Below are 13,537 nucleotides of genomic sequence, written 5' to 3'. Positions count from 1 at the left end.
CCATGGCTAGGAGCGACTGACCATCTTGTAAGAGGAATTGCTCGTGAGTAGGTGTTGTATCCCTGAAGAGGGACGGGCAGGGAGGGTGGAAGGTAGAGGCTGAAAACACAACTGGAGATGGCGTATCCCAAATTCCACCAATGCGCAGGACCCAGCGATCGGAAGTTGAGCTGGCTGACAAGGCAGGAGGAAATGGGAGAGGCGGGTTGACAAATGGAGGAAAAGGATCCGGGAATGTAACTGGTGGGCCGTCCACGGGCGTCCCATTAAAAGTTCTGCTTGGGCCCTGCTGGTTGTTTAGGAGGGGCCTGATTTTGACCCCCTTGGGGGCCAGACTGCCTCTGACGATCCCCTCTACCACGCCTTCTGCTAAAGTCCTGACGTGGCCTAGGCAGGGCGTAAGGGCGGTTTGGGTGGGGCCGGAAGGTCTTGCGTTGGGTCACTGGTGTATGTATTCCCAGCGAGCGTATTATGACGCGATTGTCCTTCAGACTTTGCAATCTGGGGTTAGTCTCGTCTGAGAAAAGGCCCTGGCCTTCGAAGGGCAAGTCCTGAATAGTTTGTTGTAATTCAGGAGGAAGACCTGAGACCTGGAGCCAGGAGATATGCCTCATCGTCACTCCTGGCACCAGAGTCCTGGCTGCAGAGTCCGCTGCGTCCAGAGAAGCTTGGAGGGAGGTTCTCGCCACCTATTTACCCTCTTCTAACAGGGCCGCAAATTCTTGGCGAGACTCTTGGGAATAAGCTCCGTGAACTTCCCCAAGGACATCCACGTATTATAGTTGTATCTACTTAAGAGGGCTTGCTGGTTTGACACCTTAAGTTGAAGGCCCTCGGCTGAGTATATTTTGCAGCTTAGGAGGTTCATGCGCTAGCCTCCTTTGACTTAGGAGCAGGGGCTTGCTGGCCATGATGCTCCCTTTCATTCACCGATTGCACTACTAGAGAGCAAGGAGGTGGGTGAGTGTAGAAATATTCATACCCCTTTAAGGGGACCATGTATTTTCTCTCTACTCCCCTGGCTGTGGGGGCAATCGAGGCTGGGGATTGCCAAATGGTGTCCGCATCTGCCTGTATGGTGCAGATAAACGGGAGAGCCACTCTAGTAGGTGCATCAGCTGAAAGGATGTCCACTACAGTGTCCCCTATTTCAGGGACCTCCTCCACCTGTAAGTTCATATTTTTAGCCACTTGTCTCAAGAGGTCCTGATGGGCCCTTAGATCAATTGGCAGAGGGCCTGAGGAGCATGTTCCCGCCACTGCCTTGTCTGGCGAGGAGGAAGAGGAGAGGCCAGGGACCAGAGGGTCCTGTAGGGGCTCCTGTTCTTGAGGAGCATCATTTGCGTCAGGTGGGACCTGGGTATCTGCAGGAGATATCGGAGTCTCATCCGTGCCCATGGGGGGGGGGGGGGGGCAGCTTACTGTCACCTCTGGCACCCCGGTGTTCTGATGTGGCCAATCGTGGAACCACTGAAGGAGCACCTTGTGCTTGGTGGTATGCCCATGGTGTCCAGAAGGACCAGTGATAGGGTCCTTGCTCGTGGCTCTGGCTCTCGGGAAATATATAGCTGGGGACATCCGAGTCGCGCTCCTGTGGATAGGAAGCGCTACCAGCCTGTGATGACACTGATGTGTGTCTTGACGGCCACGATGGTGCTGACAGACCCTGAGAGGGACCCTCGGTTCTGGTTGTTCTTTCCCAGGGCAGTACCAGAGAATGGTACTGGGAGCTATAACGGTATCATGAGCTAGACCAGGACCTGCGACTGTAGTGGTGCCAGGAGGTCGACCGGGATCTCGAGTCCCTTCACCTGGAATGGCTGTGAGATGCGCAGTGCCGGGAATGGTGCCGGGAGTAGGATCGGTACCGTGAGTATCTGGCAGGTGAATGGGAGGCTGAGCGGTGCCGCGAGTGCGACTGGTACCGCGATGGAGAGCAGTGCTGGGACTGCGAGCGGCATCGGGACCGAGATCGGTGGCGTGACCGAGATCTTGAACGATGCCTCTCGGCAGCTCCCACAGAGGGCTTGCCAATAGATTGGATGACCTGCACCGGCGATGCCAGGGGTTGAGGCACTGCAGTCTCCGTCATTGCGATCAACTCCTTTGCTGTGGAGAAGGTCTCCAGAGTGGATGGGAGAGCGAGCTCGATCACAGCGTGAGATAGGGAGCTTTCAGGCACCGGACTCAATGGCACTTGTGGGACTGGAATCGACAGTGCCGCACTCTGTGGTGCCACGGCAGATGACGGTGTGGGCGATCCGTTGTCGACAGGCACTCCTTCTGTGGTGCGGGTGGTGCCGAAGCCGCCGGAGCACTGTGTTGCTTCCTGGGCCACGGGGACAGGGAGCATTGCCGAGCAGACGTCGGTGCCATGGCCCCTTTGCAGTACCGGAGCGGTCAAGAGCCGAAGGAGCGCTCCCCACAGATGCAGGCTGTTGAGCGCTCGGTACCGACGTTGTAGGGCTAAGTGCCACCTCCATGAGGAGCTGTTTCAGTCGAAAGTCCCGCTCTTTCTTCGTCCTCGGTTTAAAGGACTTACAGATGCGGCACTTTTCAGGAAGGTGGGATTCCCCTAGGCACTTGAGGCAGCAGTTGTGGGGATCCCCTATTGGCATCGGCTTTTGGCATGCCGAGCACGGTTTGAATCCCGGTGACCTGGGCATAAGCCCGGCACTGAGGTGGAGGAAAGGGGCTAATCCCCGATTCCCCCTTCAACTATATACACTAACTATATATACATACACAACAAGTAACACTAACTACAACTGTAAAAACTCGAACTATAAATACAATTAACAGTAAAGAACAACGAGTAAGCTAGGGAAGTGGAGATCAGCAAAGCCGCGCTCCACAGTTCCAATGACCGTCACGGGCAGTAAGAAGGAACTGAGGGGTCATTAGGTCAGCAGGGGTATATATCCAGCGTCATAATGGCGCCACTCCAGCGTGCGACCCAGCCAACCCGCTGAGTGTTGCTAGGGTAAAAATCTTCCGACGAACGTGCACGCAGCGCGCGCACACGTAATTGCAATCGATACGAGCAAGCACTTGAAGAACATAAGTAATACCATTGTAAACCATTATTATGTTAGTAGATGAGAATAATTCTCAACTTTCACTCCATTTCTGAGTGAGCAGGTTTTGCTCAAGCGTTTGGGGGGGATAATTGCATTTACAAATGAACCTAACTTGGAATTTCCTGACTTGACTGTTTATTCATGTATTCTTAATATTATCTCTTAAGAGGATTTTTTTTTTTAAAAACTAGAATTTCTGGGTCTCCCTCTCCCTGTAAAAAGTAAAATATTTCTTAAATTGGATATTACAGGAACACCCTGTCCCATGAACGCGTACACTGAATGAGGCAATAGTTTGTGCAAAGGTCTGCCTCTTTTAGGGCCTGATCCAATACACACTAAAGTTAATGGAAAGGTTCTCCATTGACTAATTGTCTTTTGCTCGTGACCTCAAAGCCCTTATTGTACAATTGTCTCCATGTGGGCAGATCCCTCAGCCTGTGTGAAAGCAGTTCCAGAATCAGCATCTACACGTTATATTTCAAGCTCCTGGACACAATACGAGATTGGATGATAAATATGTGAAAAAACCATGCTACAGACACAGAAGGTTTTTAACCAGTCAGTCAATCTAAAGAATGAGGTTAGGAGCCCTGCCTCATTCAATTTGTCCCTTAATAGCTGAACCATGTATGCAACAAGCTTTCCCTTGTACACTTATCTAAGGTCGCCCAACCACATGTGCAGATGCAATACAGTCTCTCTTTGCTTAGAAAATTGGTAAAAAAACACATTCATATTGCAAGTGTTGTGTATACAGAACATTCTACTTTCAAACCCTAAAACTTGACCAATTTTACTGGAAAATATTAAATATAACTCCTCTCAATAACAGCAATTTTATGGTTGAATAACTTCCTAGCCACACAACTTTCTACACTACATTTGTTTTTGAAAAAAGGCTGTGATTTTTTTTTTGTTTTAAAATAAGTAGTGAAACTTTTCCCCCTACTCTGTCTAGTCAAACAGCTGATTTTTTTTTTAAAAGGGAAGGAACTCACCTGTGAGTGTGACTCTTTCCCCTGGCGTGAAGTGAGGCAGGCTCAGTGGCTCTGGCAGTATCCTTTGTTATCCCCCATAACGTCCATTCTTCTCCTCCCTGCCCCACGGAGCACCCCCCCACGGAGCACACCTCTCTCCCCCATGCCCTCCGTCAGGGCTGGGTCGGGTAAGGTGCTGGGGTGGAGGAGAGGAAGCTGGCTGCCTGCCTGCTGAGGAATGAAAGTGAAAGTAACTCACTTCCTCGGCAGGCAGCCAGGATTGGAATGGTTGCACAGGGCTGGGCTGGGGATAGCCAGATAGCATGTGTGAAAAATCAGGACAGGGGGTTGGGGTAGGGTGAGCAGATGTCCCACTTTTATAGGGACAGTCCCAATTTTCGGGTCTCTCTCTTATATAGGCTGCTATTCCCCACCCCCATCCTAATTTTTCACACTTGCTGTCTGGTCACCCTAGGTGGGGGTAATTGGTGCCTATATAAGACAAAGCCCCAAATATCGGGACATCTGGATCTGGTCACCCTAGCTGGGGAGTGCGTCTCTCCCCCAGGCTGACAGTGATCTATCTCACCCAGGGGAGGGGGGGAGCTGCACAGGGGAGGATGACCTGCTGTGGCTCCATAGGTGCACCGTCCCTGAGGTCAGATGGTGTGCTAACTTCACCATGGTCCGTTAGGCTGGCGATGGTGCCTACTGGCGTGTGATCAGACCTGAGGGTTTGCTGTGGCTGTTGCCACTCTGCACCCCAAGAAGTGGATTTTGGGGTCCTGCAGTTTTCCACCTATCTCCTCCTCTACTGCAGCAGTTCGACCATCAGGATAGGGGGGTGAGCCAAGTATGAAAGCAGTACTGTGTTGCCATTTAGATGGTCATTTAACAAATCTGTTTGCCAAAAATGCTTGCTAACAATCTGGAATTCAATTTCAATATATTTTTTTTTAAATCAATATCTTAGCCAAAAACAGAAAATTAAGTTGTTGACAATTAATTGTAACAAGTTTGGTATGGGGAAGGGAGTGGGTCAGTTTTCATCAGAGAAACAAAAAATGTTGACTGACTTTCCTATAGCCCTGTTACTGCTAAATAGAGCCCTCCAAACAACTTAATATTTAATCTCCTCTACTGTTATAGAGCAGAGTCGCCGCAACCTAGGCACATGGCAAAGTGGCACGGCGAGCTGATTTTCATGCACCATGTGGTGAGCGCTCAGGCCCACTGCTGTCTGGGTTCAGCTGTGCCCGCAGGTTCCAGCTGCTGCCCCCATTGCCACCTGGAGTCCTGGCTGCTGGCCCCACTCAGAACCTGCTGCTGGCCTGGGAACCCCTATGGAAACCCGAGACTGGCACGTGGCAACTGCTCTCGGCCCTGGGTTCATCACCTCAGCTGGCCAGTGAGGCTGAGCGAGACTAAATTCATGAAATACGTAGAAAAGCAGAGACATATGACAAAGCTGCAGACCATTAGAGCAGTTCCCCAACATTTTCGTCTGGCGGCCAGAGAAGAATTGTGGCGGAGACGCAGCATACGCCCGTAAAATCTGCTGCCAAATTCGCGGCATTTCAATGCCGCTTCTGGATGACGCTGCGTTGTTGGCGGCAAAGCAGTGTCATCCAGAGGCGTCGGTGCCAAAATGCCACGAATTTCAGGCGGCATTTGGCAGGCTCATCTCCGGCCAGTACGTGGCACCGGATTGGGGACCCCTGACCTAGAGAGCCTCCTGAAGCATGGTGATCACATTTGATTTAATGCACTTGAACTGTACGAGAATTGAGTGGTTGCCACATGCAAAATAGATAATAACATTGGACACCAAACGGTTGAATATTTTCCTAATGTACGATTGCCACTCATATTCTATTGACAATTTCCTGTAACAGTCGCATCAGGGAGAACGGATGTCTCAAACTAAGTCATTAAAACTATCTCCGATTCTACAATGGGTCAGAAACACTTGACTGTCTTGCTATTCTTGCAATCGAACAAGACTTCACTTTGTCTTTGTCATATGATGACATTATTACTGATTTTGTAGCCAAAAAAGCCAGAAAGATTGCTAATCCTTGTTTCAATACCTCTTCATATACATTTCCAATAAAATGTTGACAAATTTAAAAAATTATATTATTTGCATCATTCTGTCAAATCAAAATTTTTTCTATAGTGCTACTTCGTTAGTGCTAGTCCATCAGCATTACAGTGTGCTTCATTAACTTAAACTGGTTTTAATAACATGCATGTAGCAAGTTTTCCAATACTGTAAGCTTATGTTTGTGTTGCTAGGAGCAAGACAGGCACAGGGGCACCAATTTAATAATCCTGCCTAGGGCACCATAAATCCTAAGGATGGCCCTGACCAGACCCTGAAAATTTCAGCCCAGAAATACATTAGCAAATTAAAACAAGATAGTTTTAATGCAAATATGTAAAGCAGACAAAAATATATAAAAAACAAACCAAACAAAAACATCTTAATTGAACATCCCATTTTAAAAAATTAAGACTTGCAAAGTTTCATTTTAATAGTTTGACAGCCCTGGAGACTGATGTCCTAATTATCTTCAGAACAGGTGCACATGTGCATTTTCCTGCCAATGTGACTCAGTCTAAAGGTGGAGAGCCCAATTCTCAGATTAGAATTGTAAATCAGTATAAAGCCTTCTCAAACTGCAGTCATTCCACTGGGAGAGCCACCAAAGGAGCTAATTATACAGTGTATGTACTCATGTGCTCCTTATAGCACTGTCACAGTTAGAAACCACAGTGGGCAGTAAAGTTTTACTTTACACATTTATATGGCAAGAATATCGACACAGGGGTGAGTGAGGGGGCACTAGGCACTCTGGGACAGGGTTACTTTGACTCAGGCCTGTGCATTGCAGTGTGGATGCCAGAGCCCTAGGTTCGAGCACAGGTGAGAAAATCCTTAACCAAGTGTAGATGCTCAAGCCCAGAGGTTCCCTGACATGGGTCAGCTGACTCGAGTCCTGATAACCCTAAGCTTCCATTGCTGTGTAGTAGACATATCCTAGGTGCTTAAATGGTAGGTGAGCTCTTTTGAAAATCCACCCTCACAGGATCCAAACGCCAATGTTTCATAGCGCCAACATGCAACCAGACTGTGCATGCACCAATCATGCGAAGTGACTGACTGGGAGTTGCAGGTAGGAGACTCAGTTTTTGGACAAGGAGCCTGGGAGCTGGGGGAGGAGGTGTAGATTGGAACTGGCTGGACAAGGAGATTCAGAACAAGAGTTTGTGGAGTGGGAAGGGAACAGGGTAGGGGATGGATCTGACAATGACTCCAAAAGTGGTGTGTAGAATAGGATATGGCTGGCAAAGAGATTTTGACAAGGAGACAGAAAGGGTGACTGAGACAAGCAGCTAGGGAGCAAGAGGGAGACTGATATTTGACAGCGAACATGTGGAGGGAGAAAATGGACAAAACGAGTGGGAGCAAGGAAGGGCAAGACTGAGATTTAGACAGAAAAATAAATGGGCAAGGAGACTGGTGCTGGGATGAGGAGTCTCATGACTAGAAGTAAGGAGGAAACAAGACTGGAATAGTTTGGAGGGGATGGGTTAGAAGGGGTCAAACTTGGCAGGGAATGTGTAGAAGAGTCTACACCCATGGCATTGCATTTTCCTCCAGAGTCTCACCGCCTCCCGCACCCAACTCCAATTTCGTGAGCATTCATGGCCCACCATATACTTTCTGTATTCAGATGTGGCCCTTGGGCCAAAAAGTTTGCCTGTCCCTGATCTAAAGGTTCCAACCCAGCTGATGAACCAGAAGGGTGTCAATATGATGCCACATCTGGAATTTTTTTTCCCCGTTTGTTTTTTAAAAACTTAGGAAATTACAAAAAAAACTATGTTACAAGAACATTAAGGTTGCAAAGCCAGTATCAGAGTTGAGATTAGAGTTCTGGGAGTCCCTGATTTCCAGTCATCTGTTCAGACCAAGTCTACTCTTTCTAATCTAAGTTTTCAAATGCTTATGCCAACAGGAGAAATTTTCTGCTGATATAACTCTACTAATGTCAATTCAGTTACATAAGCAGAGAATTAAGCTCTCTCCATGCACTGTGTAGAAGAAGCTGCAAAAACAGTTGCACAGGAAATTGTAGAACCCTGTGCTATAGCCTCATTAGGGCTAGGGACGCAGAGAGTCCCAAGTTCTCAATCCTGACTGAGGCACGAGACTTTAAGAAATGTGTTAGACTCCTTTAAACCACTTAGAAAAGAGATGCTATAGTGAGTCAATAATATATGGGCATTATAGGAAACAAACGAGGTTTCATGGAAAACCCTCATGCATTTAGGATATTCCTTTTCCATTCTTTTGCAGCTACCTGAGCATTTACTTTTTGCCATTTGGTTTTATTAGTCTTTGAAGTTTGTTATAAAAATCATAAGATCAAAGTTCCACTATAATAACTGGAACAGAATTGTGTTTTATATCTGATAAATGTGTGAAGTTTGAGACATTGAGAATATTTGTTTGCTGACTGGATTCAATCCCAATGACCAATTTTGAATTAAATTTAAACTGAATCTCTTTTCTCATTTGTTCAAATAAATAAATCCCATAGACTATCCAGAGAATATAAAATGGGAGAATTAACTGTAAGTTTATCTGGGGTTACAGATATGTAGGCTTTTTAGCGTATTCATACTATTATTAAGGCTAAGATTTTTGTCACGGATATTTTTAGTCACAGTCTTGAATAATAAAGAAAAATTAATGGAAGCCCATGACCTGTCCCTAACTTTGACTAAAAATAGCCATGGAAAACTGCTGGATGCCCACAATGCCCTCCCTGGCTGGGCAGCTGTAGGGTACCCCGTCACCACTGGTGACCCAGAGCTGCAGGGTACCTGGTATTGCCGGTTCAGAGCTGCAGGTTACCCCCAGCCGCTGCTCGAGGCCAGGGTTCACCGCAGCTCCCAGCTGCCATGGGCAGTGGGGGGACCCTGCAGCTCCCAGCTACCACAGCCAAAGTCACGGAGGTCTCTGGAAGTCATGGATTCCGTGACAGAATTGGAGCCTTACCTATTATAGAGCAACAATGATCAAAACCACAATTTAAGTCACTCTACAAACATTTTTCCCCTTCTACTAATAATGAGTTATTAAAACCAACTGAAACTCATAAGGTGCTTCCTAGAGCACAGGGTCATTTGGTAAATTTCATATTTAAGTCTAATTTGAATGGCTGAAGAAACTTTAAAGTTTAAAAGACTATATTTGTGAAAAATCAGTATTTCTAATTATGCCTTTTAAGAAGATGAAGGCGGCTTGGGAGGTGAGGCACTAACTGAATGCTGGTGCCTGAAGTGCTATGCCATTTCAAACCATAATGCCTCCTGAACCACTGGGTGCTTAATAAGTGCCCACTGCTACATCTTAGAAGGGTATAGAAAGTGTTCTACCAATTTCAGCTTTCCTAGTGGTGGAGAGGGAAAAATGGTCCACTTTGAGGTTGAGGTTGCCACTGCTGGCAGAACTAGCTGCTTCAACTCCCTGGTATTCTTTGGGCCTACAGTTCTAATTACGACTGACATTCTATTCTGTGGGAATGCAGGATTAACTTCTGAGCTATTTGTAAAGCACCTGTGCTTGAGCAGCTGTGATTTTACTCTATATATCTACATATCTTGTTAGTGGGAACACGTACATCGCATTTCATAATTTGGCTAAAATCAAAATTCTGTGCATTTACAGACTAAGTTATCTATAGCATTTCTTAGAAAATTTATTTAACAAATAAGGCTTACCATAAGTAAAGATCTCAGCAACATGATCTGAATCCGCCTAGTTCCCAAATCCCTAGAATCAGGGGAGATACTCAAAAGAGTTAGCTTGAATCAATTTCTCTGGATAACTTCAAAATATTGTTCAACAACAAATACTGTTTTTAATCATTTCTTGTGTGCCAAGAGAAAAAACAACAAACTAGGAGAGCAAGGTACAAGACTAAGCAAAAAAGGGTGAACATCTACAAAAGAGGTACAAATAAATGGGTAAAAAACTATTTCAAAGGGATAGTTACAGGAAGGCATACAACTGAGTAAGCAATTAGTCACAAAGAACATACAAAGTAACACAGGATGATGCTGTAAATAGAAAGGGGCCTAAATTTCAGAAGTGTCCCAATATCGAATGCTTCCTTATATGAAGTGCTGAACTTGGTATCTATTGAGCCTAAATGTCAGAAGTGCTGAGTGTTCATCGCTTCCAATGAATTCAAATGGAATTGTGGCTGCTCAGCACTTCTGAAAAATCAGGTCTTAAGTGTCCATGTTAATCATCCAATTTTAAAATGAAAAAGAAAGCCATCTGAAGCATAATTCTTCCACCATGACTCCTTCTTAATCTTAAAGTCAATTAGTATAGAATGAAGCAGAAAACTTTCTGAATTATTCAGCAGTCTGAAAATTTGTAGCCAGAAGATAATTCCATGACTAAAAGAATACTTCCTAAAAATGTAAGGAATTAATGGAACATTAAGTGCAGTGATTTTTAGAAACACCTACATGAGTTTGAAGAGCAGAAATTTTGTAATGCGTATGTAGGGCTTTCCAATCAACTGTAATTAAAGTTGCATTTTGGATACTGGGTTCATACTGCTGTCATTGTGTGTGGCTTGTTTCTCTCTCACATTTAATAGAAACCTAGCAGCTGTGAGTTATTTTAAACTCAATTTTAAAAAGTTCTACTTTAGCAGGGCTTCAGAACAGGTAAGAGTTTATATTCAGAAGCTCAAAAAACAAAAACAAAGTACAAACCCAAGGTGGCTTGTATCCAGCGAATGTGAGGATGTCCCAAAAACAGGCACTTTCCCCATAACGAACATCATAATCTCTGACCGCTGGTAATCTGGGAGATTGCTCCCAAAAAACCCTAAATAAAAAAGGAGAGAAAGACGACAGTTCTGGTTACTCTCTTTATACTACAGAGGTTAATAAATGTAAGGAATAAAATATCTACTTTATCTGGGTCTCCTGTACCTTTTGCAATTTTCTAGTTTGTATTACGGCTGTAATAGATAGAGGAGTCATCATCTGTGCAACTCTGCTCATTAGTATACACCAGCTTGTCACGACTGCCTCATTCTCCTTCTTCCCCCCCAACACACACACACTTTCTAGTCTCATCTTTCATGAGTAATTATACTATTTAAACCAAGGCATTTGACATTAATTGCAAGTTAACAGAATATTCAGGAGCTGGAAATTTTCCAAGCTAGAACAAAATTTAATTCAATTCCTTACCTCTGCACTTTCCTATGCTATTATTAAACATGAATGGGGTGCTCAAAAAAAGAACTCTTACAAGAATATGACTATGCTCTTTGTTCACCTATAAACTACAATAAAGTAATGTTAAATCTGGATTTTTGAGCTAGAAAGATTTCTAAAACCATGACAGTTTTTCTTAAGAAAATTGAGTCTTACAATGAAGTTGAGAAATTGTTACTGCAGTCATAAGGGTTAAGATATAGAGAAATTTAAGAAAGATTAATTTTCCAAATTTGCTGAACAAAAATTTGAGGGAATCAGACCTAAATAATTGGGGGAAATTTAAAGTAATAATTTTCACTAAATATATAGCAACACAAATAGCACTAAAGTAACAGGAATGTCTGAAAAGAGAGAAGTTAAGCTAATGAAATTATTTACAGAATAGATGCTAAAACAGGATTTTATGACTCTTGGAAACACTGCAGTAACCCTATAAATACAAGTGGCCAGTAGGTGTCATTGTTGCAGCTATTTTTGATTTCTGAACAAGTTTCCAAGTAGTAACACTTAAAATATATCTCACTACTGTATACTGTGATGCCCAGGTGGTTTTCATATCATACAGATATCGTATACATATGAGTGATACGCTGCATACATTAATATATGGAAATTTAAGACAGCAGCTTTATATGTTAAGGGTAAGAGGCTTTATATATTTTAGATAAGAGGCATAAACCCATAAGGTTTATTTATATTTTTCCAAAGCACAATATTCATCAGCAATATGACTCGGGCGAAGTGACAGTTCCATTTTTATTGTGTCAGTGATTGAAATCCTATTTGGCCAGTTAACAAGTAAAAAGACAGTTCCCTCTAACTCTCAACCCCACAAACCCAGCCTGTGTTCTAAAAGCTGGGGCAGCCAGCCACTCTACTCTTGGTGGGAGTGAGGGGAAATAAAGAGGTGAATGGCAAGACCTTTACTCAGAGGAGTGCTCTGTGTTTAGAGTACATACCCATGTCAGTTTTTAAGTGAGTCCATGCTCAACAGAAAAAAAATAACCTTCACTCACCAATTGTTTGAATAATGGCATTCTGAACAATCCTCTCGTCACTTTCTTTGGAGCTTGTGCTGAAACTGGCACTGCCAGTTGAACTACGCCTCTCACCTAATTCAAAATCAACACTGAGACGCAAGTGCTTCAGTAGGGTATTAAACACTTCCAAGACCGTTGGGCCTGAAAAGTAATAGATAATAATGGCTGTAGTTTAAAAATGAAAAATGCCTAACAAAACTAGACACATCTTCAACAATCCCTCTTCAAGAGAACTGGAGATTATGCTGAAAAGCACAGGTGAACTTGATTTGTTTGAAGGAGAAAGTAAGCAGTCAGAAACTCAAAGTCTTCAACACAAAACCACAGGGAGCATTATGGCTATTTTAAAGATGGCAACACTCTTTATAAGCAGGTATAAGAGTGAAAATCTGTCCCTAAGTCTCTTTTGGAAATGGGATTTAGGGTAAATTTTTCTCACACACATCTAAGTCCCTGATCTTTCCAGTCTAAGAGCTTGATAACAGTAACATTTAAACGCATATTCTCATTGAAATCTGAAGATTTGTCTACATTAGGAAAATTAACTGCTGCTAACAGACGTCATCAATGGATGCAACTGAACATACACACACTTGCAGTTACATTAAGAACAAACTGAGTTAAACGGTTTCAGAAACTTCAGTTAAATCCTGCTTCATTTCTAGGCTTAGGTTTCCAACCCAGTTTTGACCACTGTTTCTGAGGTGGTGTTGAATGGTTTGTCCTTGTCTACACTTGCTTTTAAAACTTTTCAGCTCAACCTTCTGTTGTCAGCAATGGGTTTTTTTCACATTGTAGACAAGGCTAATAGGTCTATTTGTGCAAGTAGGACCACCTTACATCTGGAAGAATCAGGCCCTTGCTTAAATCAAAAATGAAAAACAAACTGCGGGCAACAGAGAAAACAAAGCAGAAAAAAAAGGAGCTCTTAGGTTAAAGTAGTTCCCACAAAGCAAATGATTTGATTGGCTTCAGTTTCTTGTTGGTTCCTCAGATTTTATAAAAATTCTAATAATTATAGTTATATATATATATAATGAAAAAGTGTATTTCAGGGGTTATGTTTAGAAGGGAGAGAGTTAAATGGTATACACGATCATAAAGGCTGTGTATG

General features: G+C 43.9%; 1 protein-coding gene across 1 annotated transcript in view; it reads right to left on the bottom strand.

Annotated features, from left to right (window-relative positions):
* The window catches only part of EFR3A (EFR3 homolog A), a 115,000-nt gene that overhangs the window by 38,346 nt on the left and 63,117 nt on the right, over window positions 1-13,537 (bottom strand). Inside the window, 3 exon segments of the mRNA XM_032795048.2 lie at window positions 9,857-9,908; window positions 10,868-10,982; window positions 12,400-12,564. Coding sequence (XP_032650939.1) covers window positions 9,857-9,908; window positions 10,868-10,982; window positions 12,400-12,564 — 332 coding nt within the window.

This window comes from Chelonoidis abingdonii, chromosome 2 (genome assembly GCF_003597395.2).
Source record: "Chelonoidis abingdonii isolate Lonesome George chromosome 2, CheloAbing_2.0, whole genome shotgun sequence".
Lineage (NCBI taxonomy): Eukaryota > Metazoa > Chordata > Testudines > Testudinidae > Chelonoidis > Chelonoidis abingdonii.
Note: the sequence above shows the minus strand (reverse complement) of the source record. Positions and strands in the feature narration are given on the sequence as shown.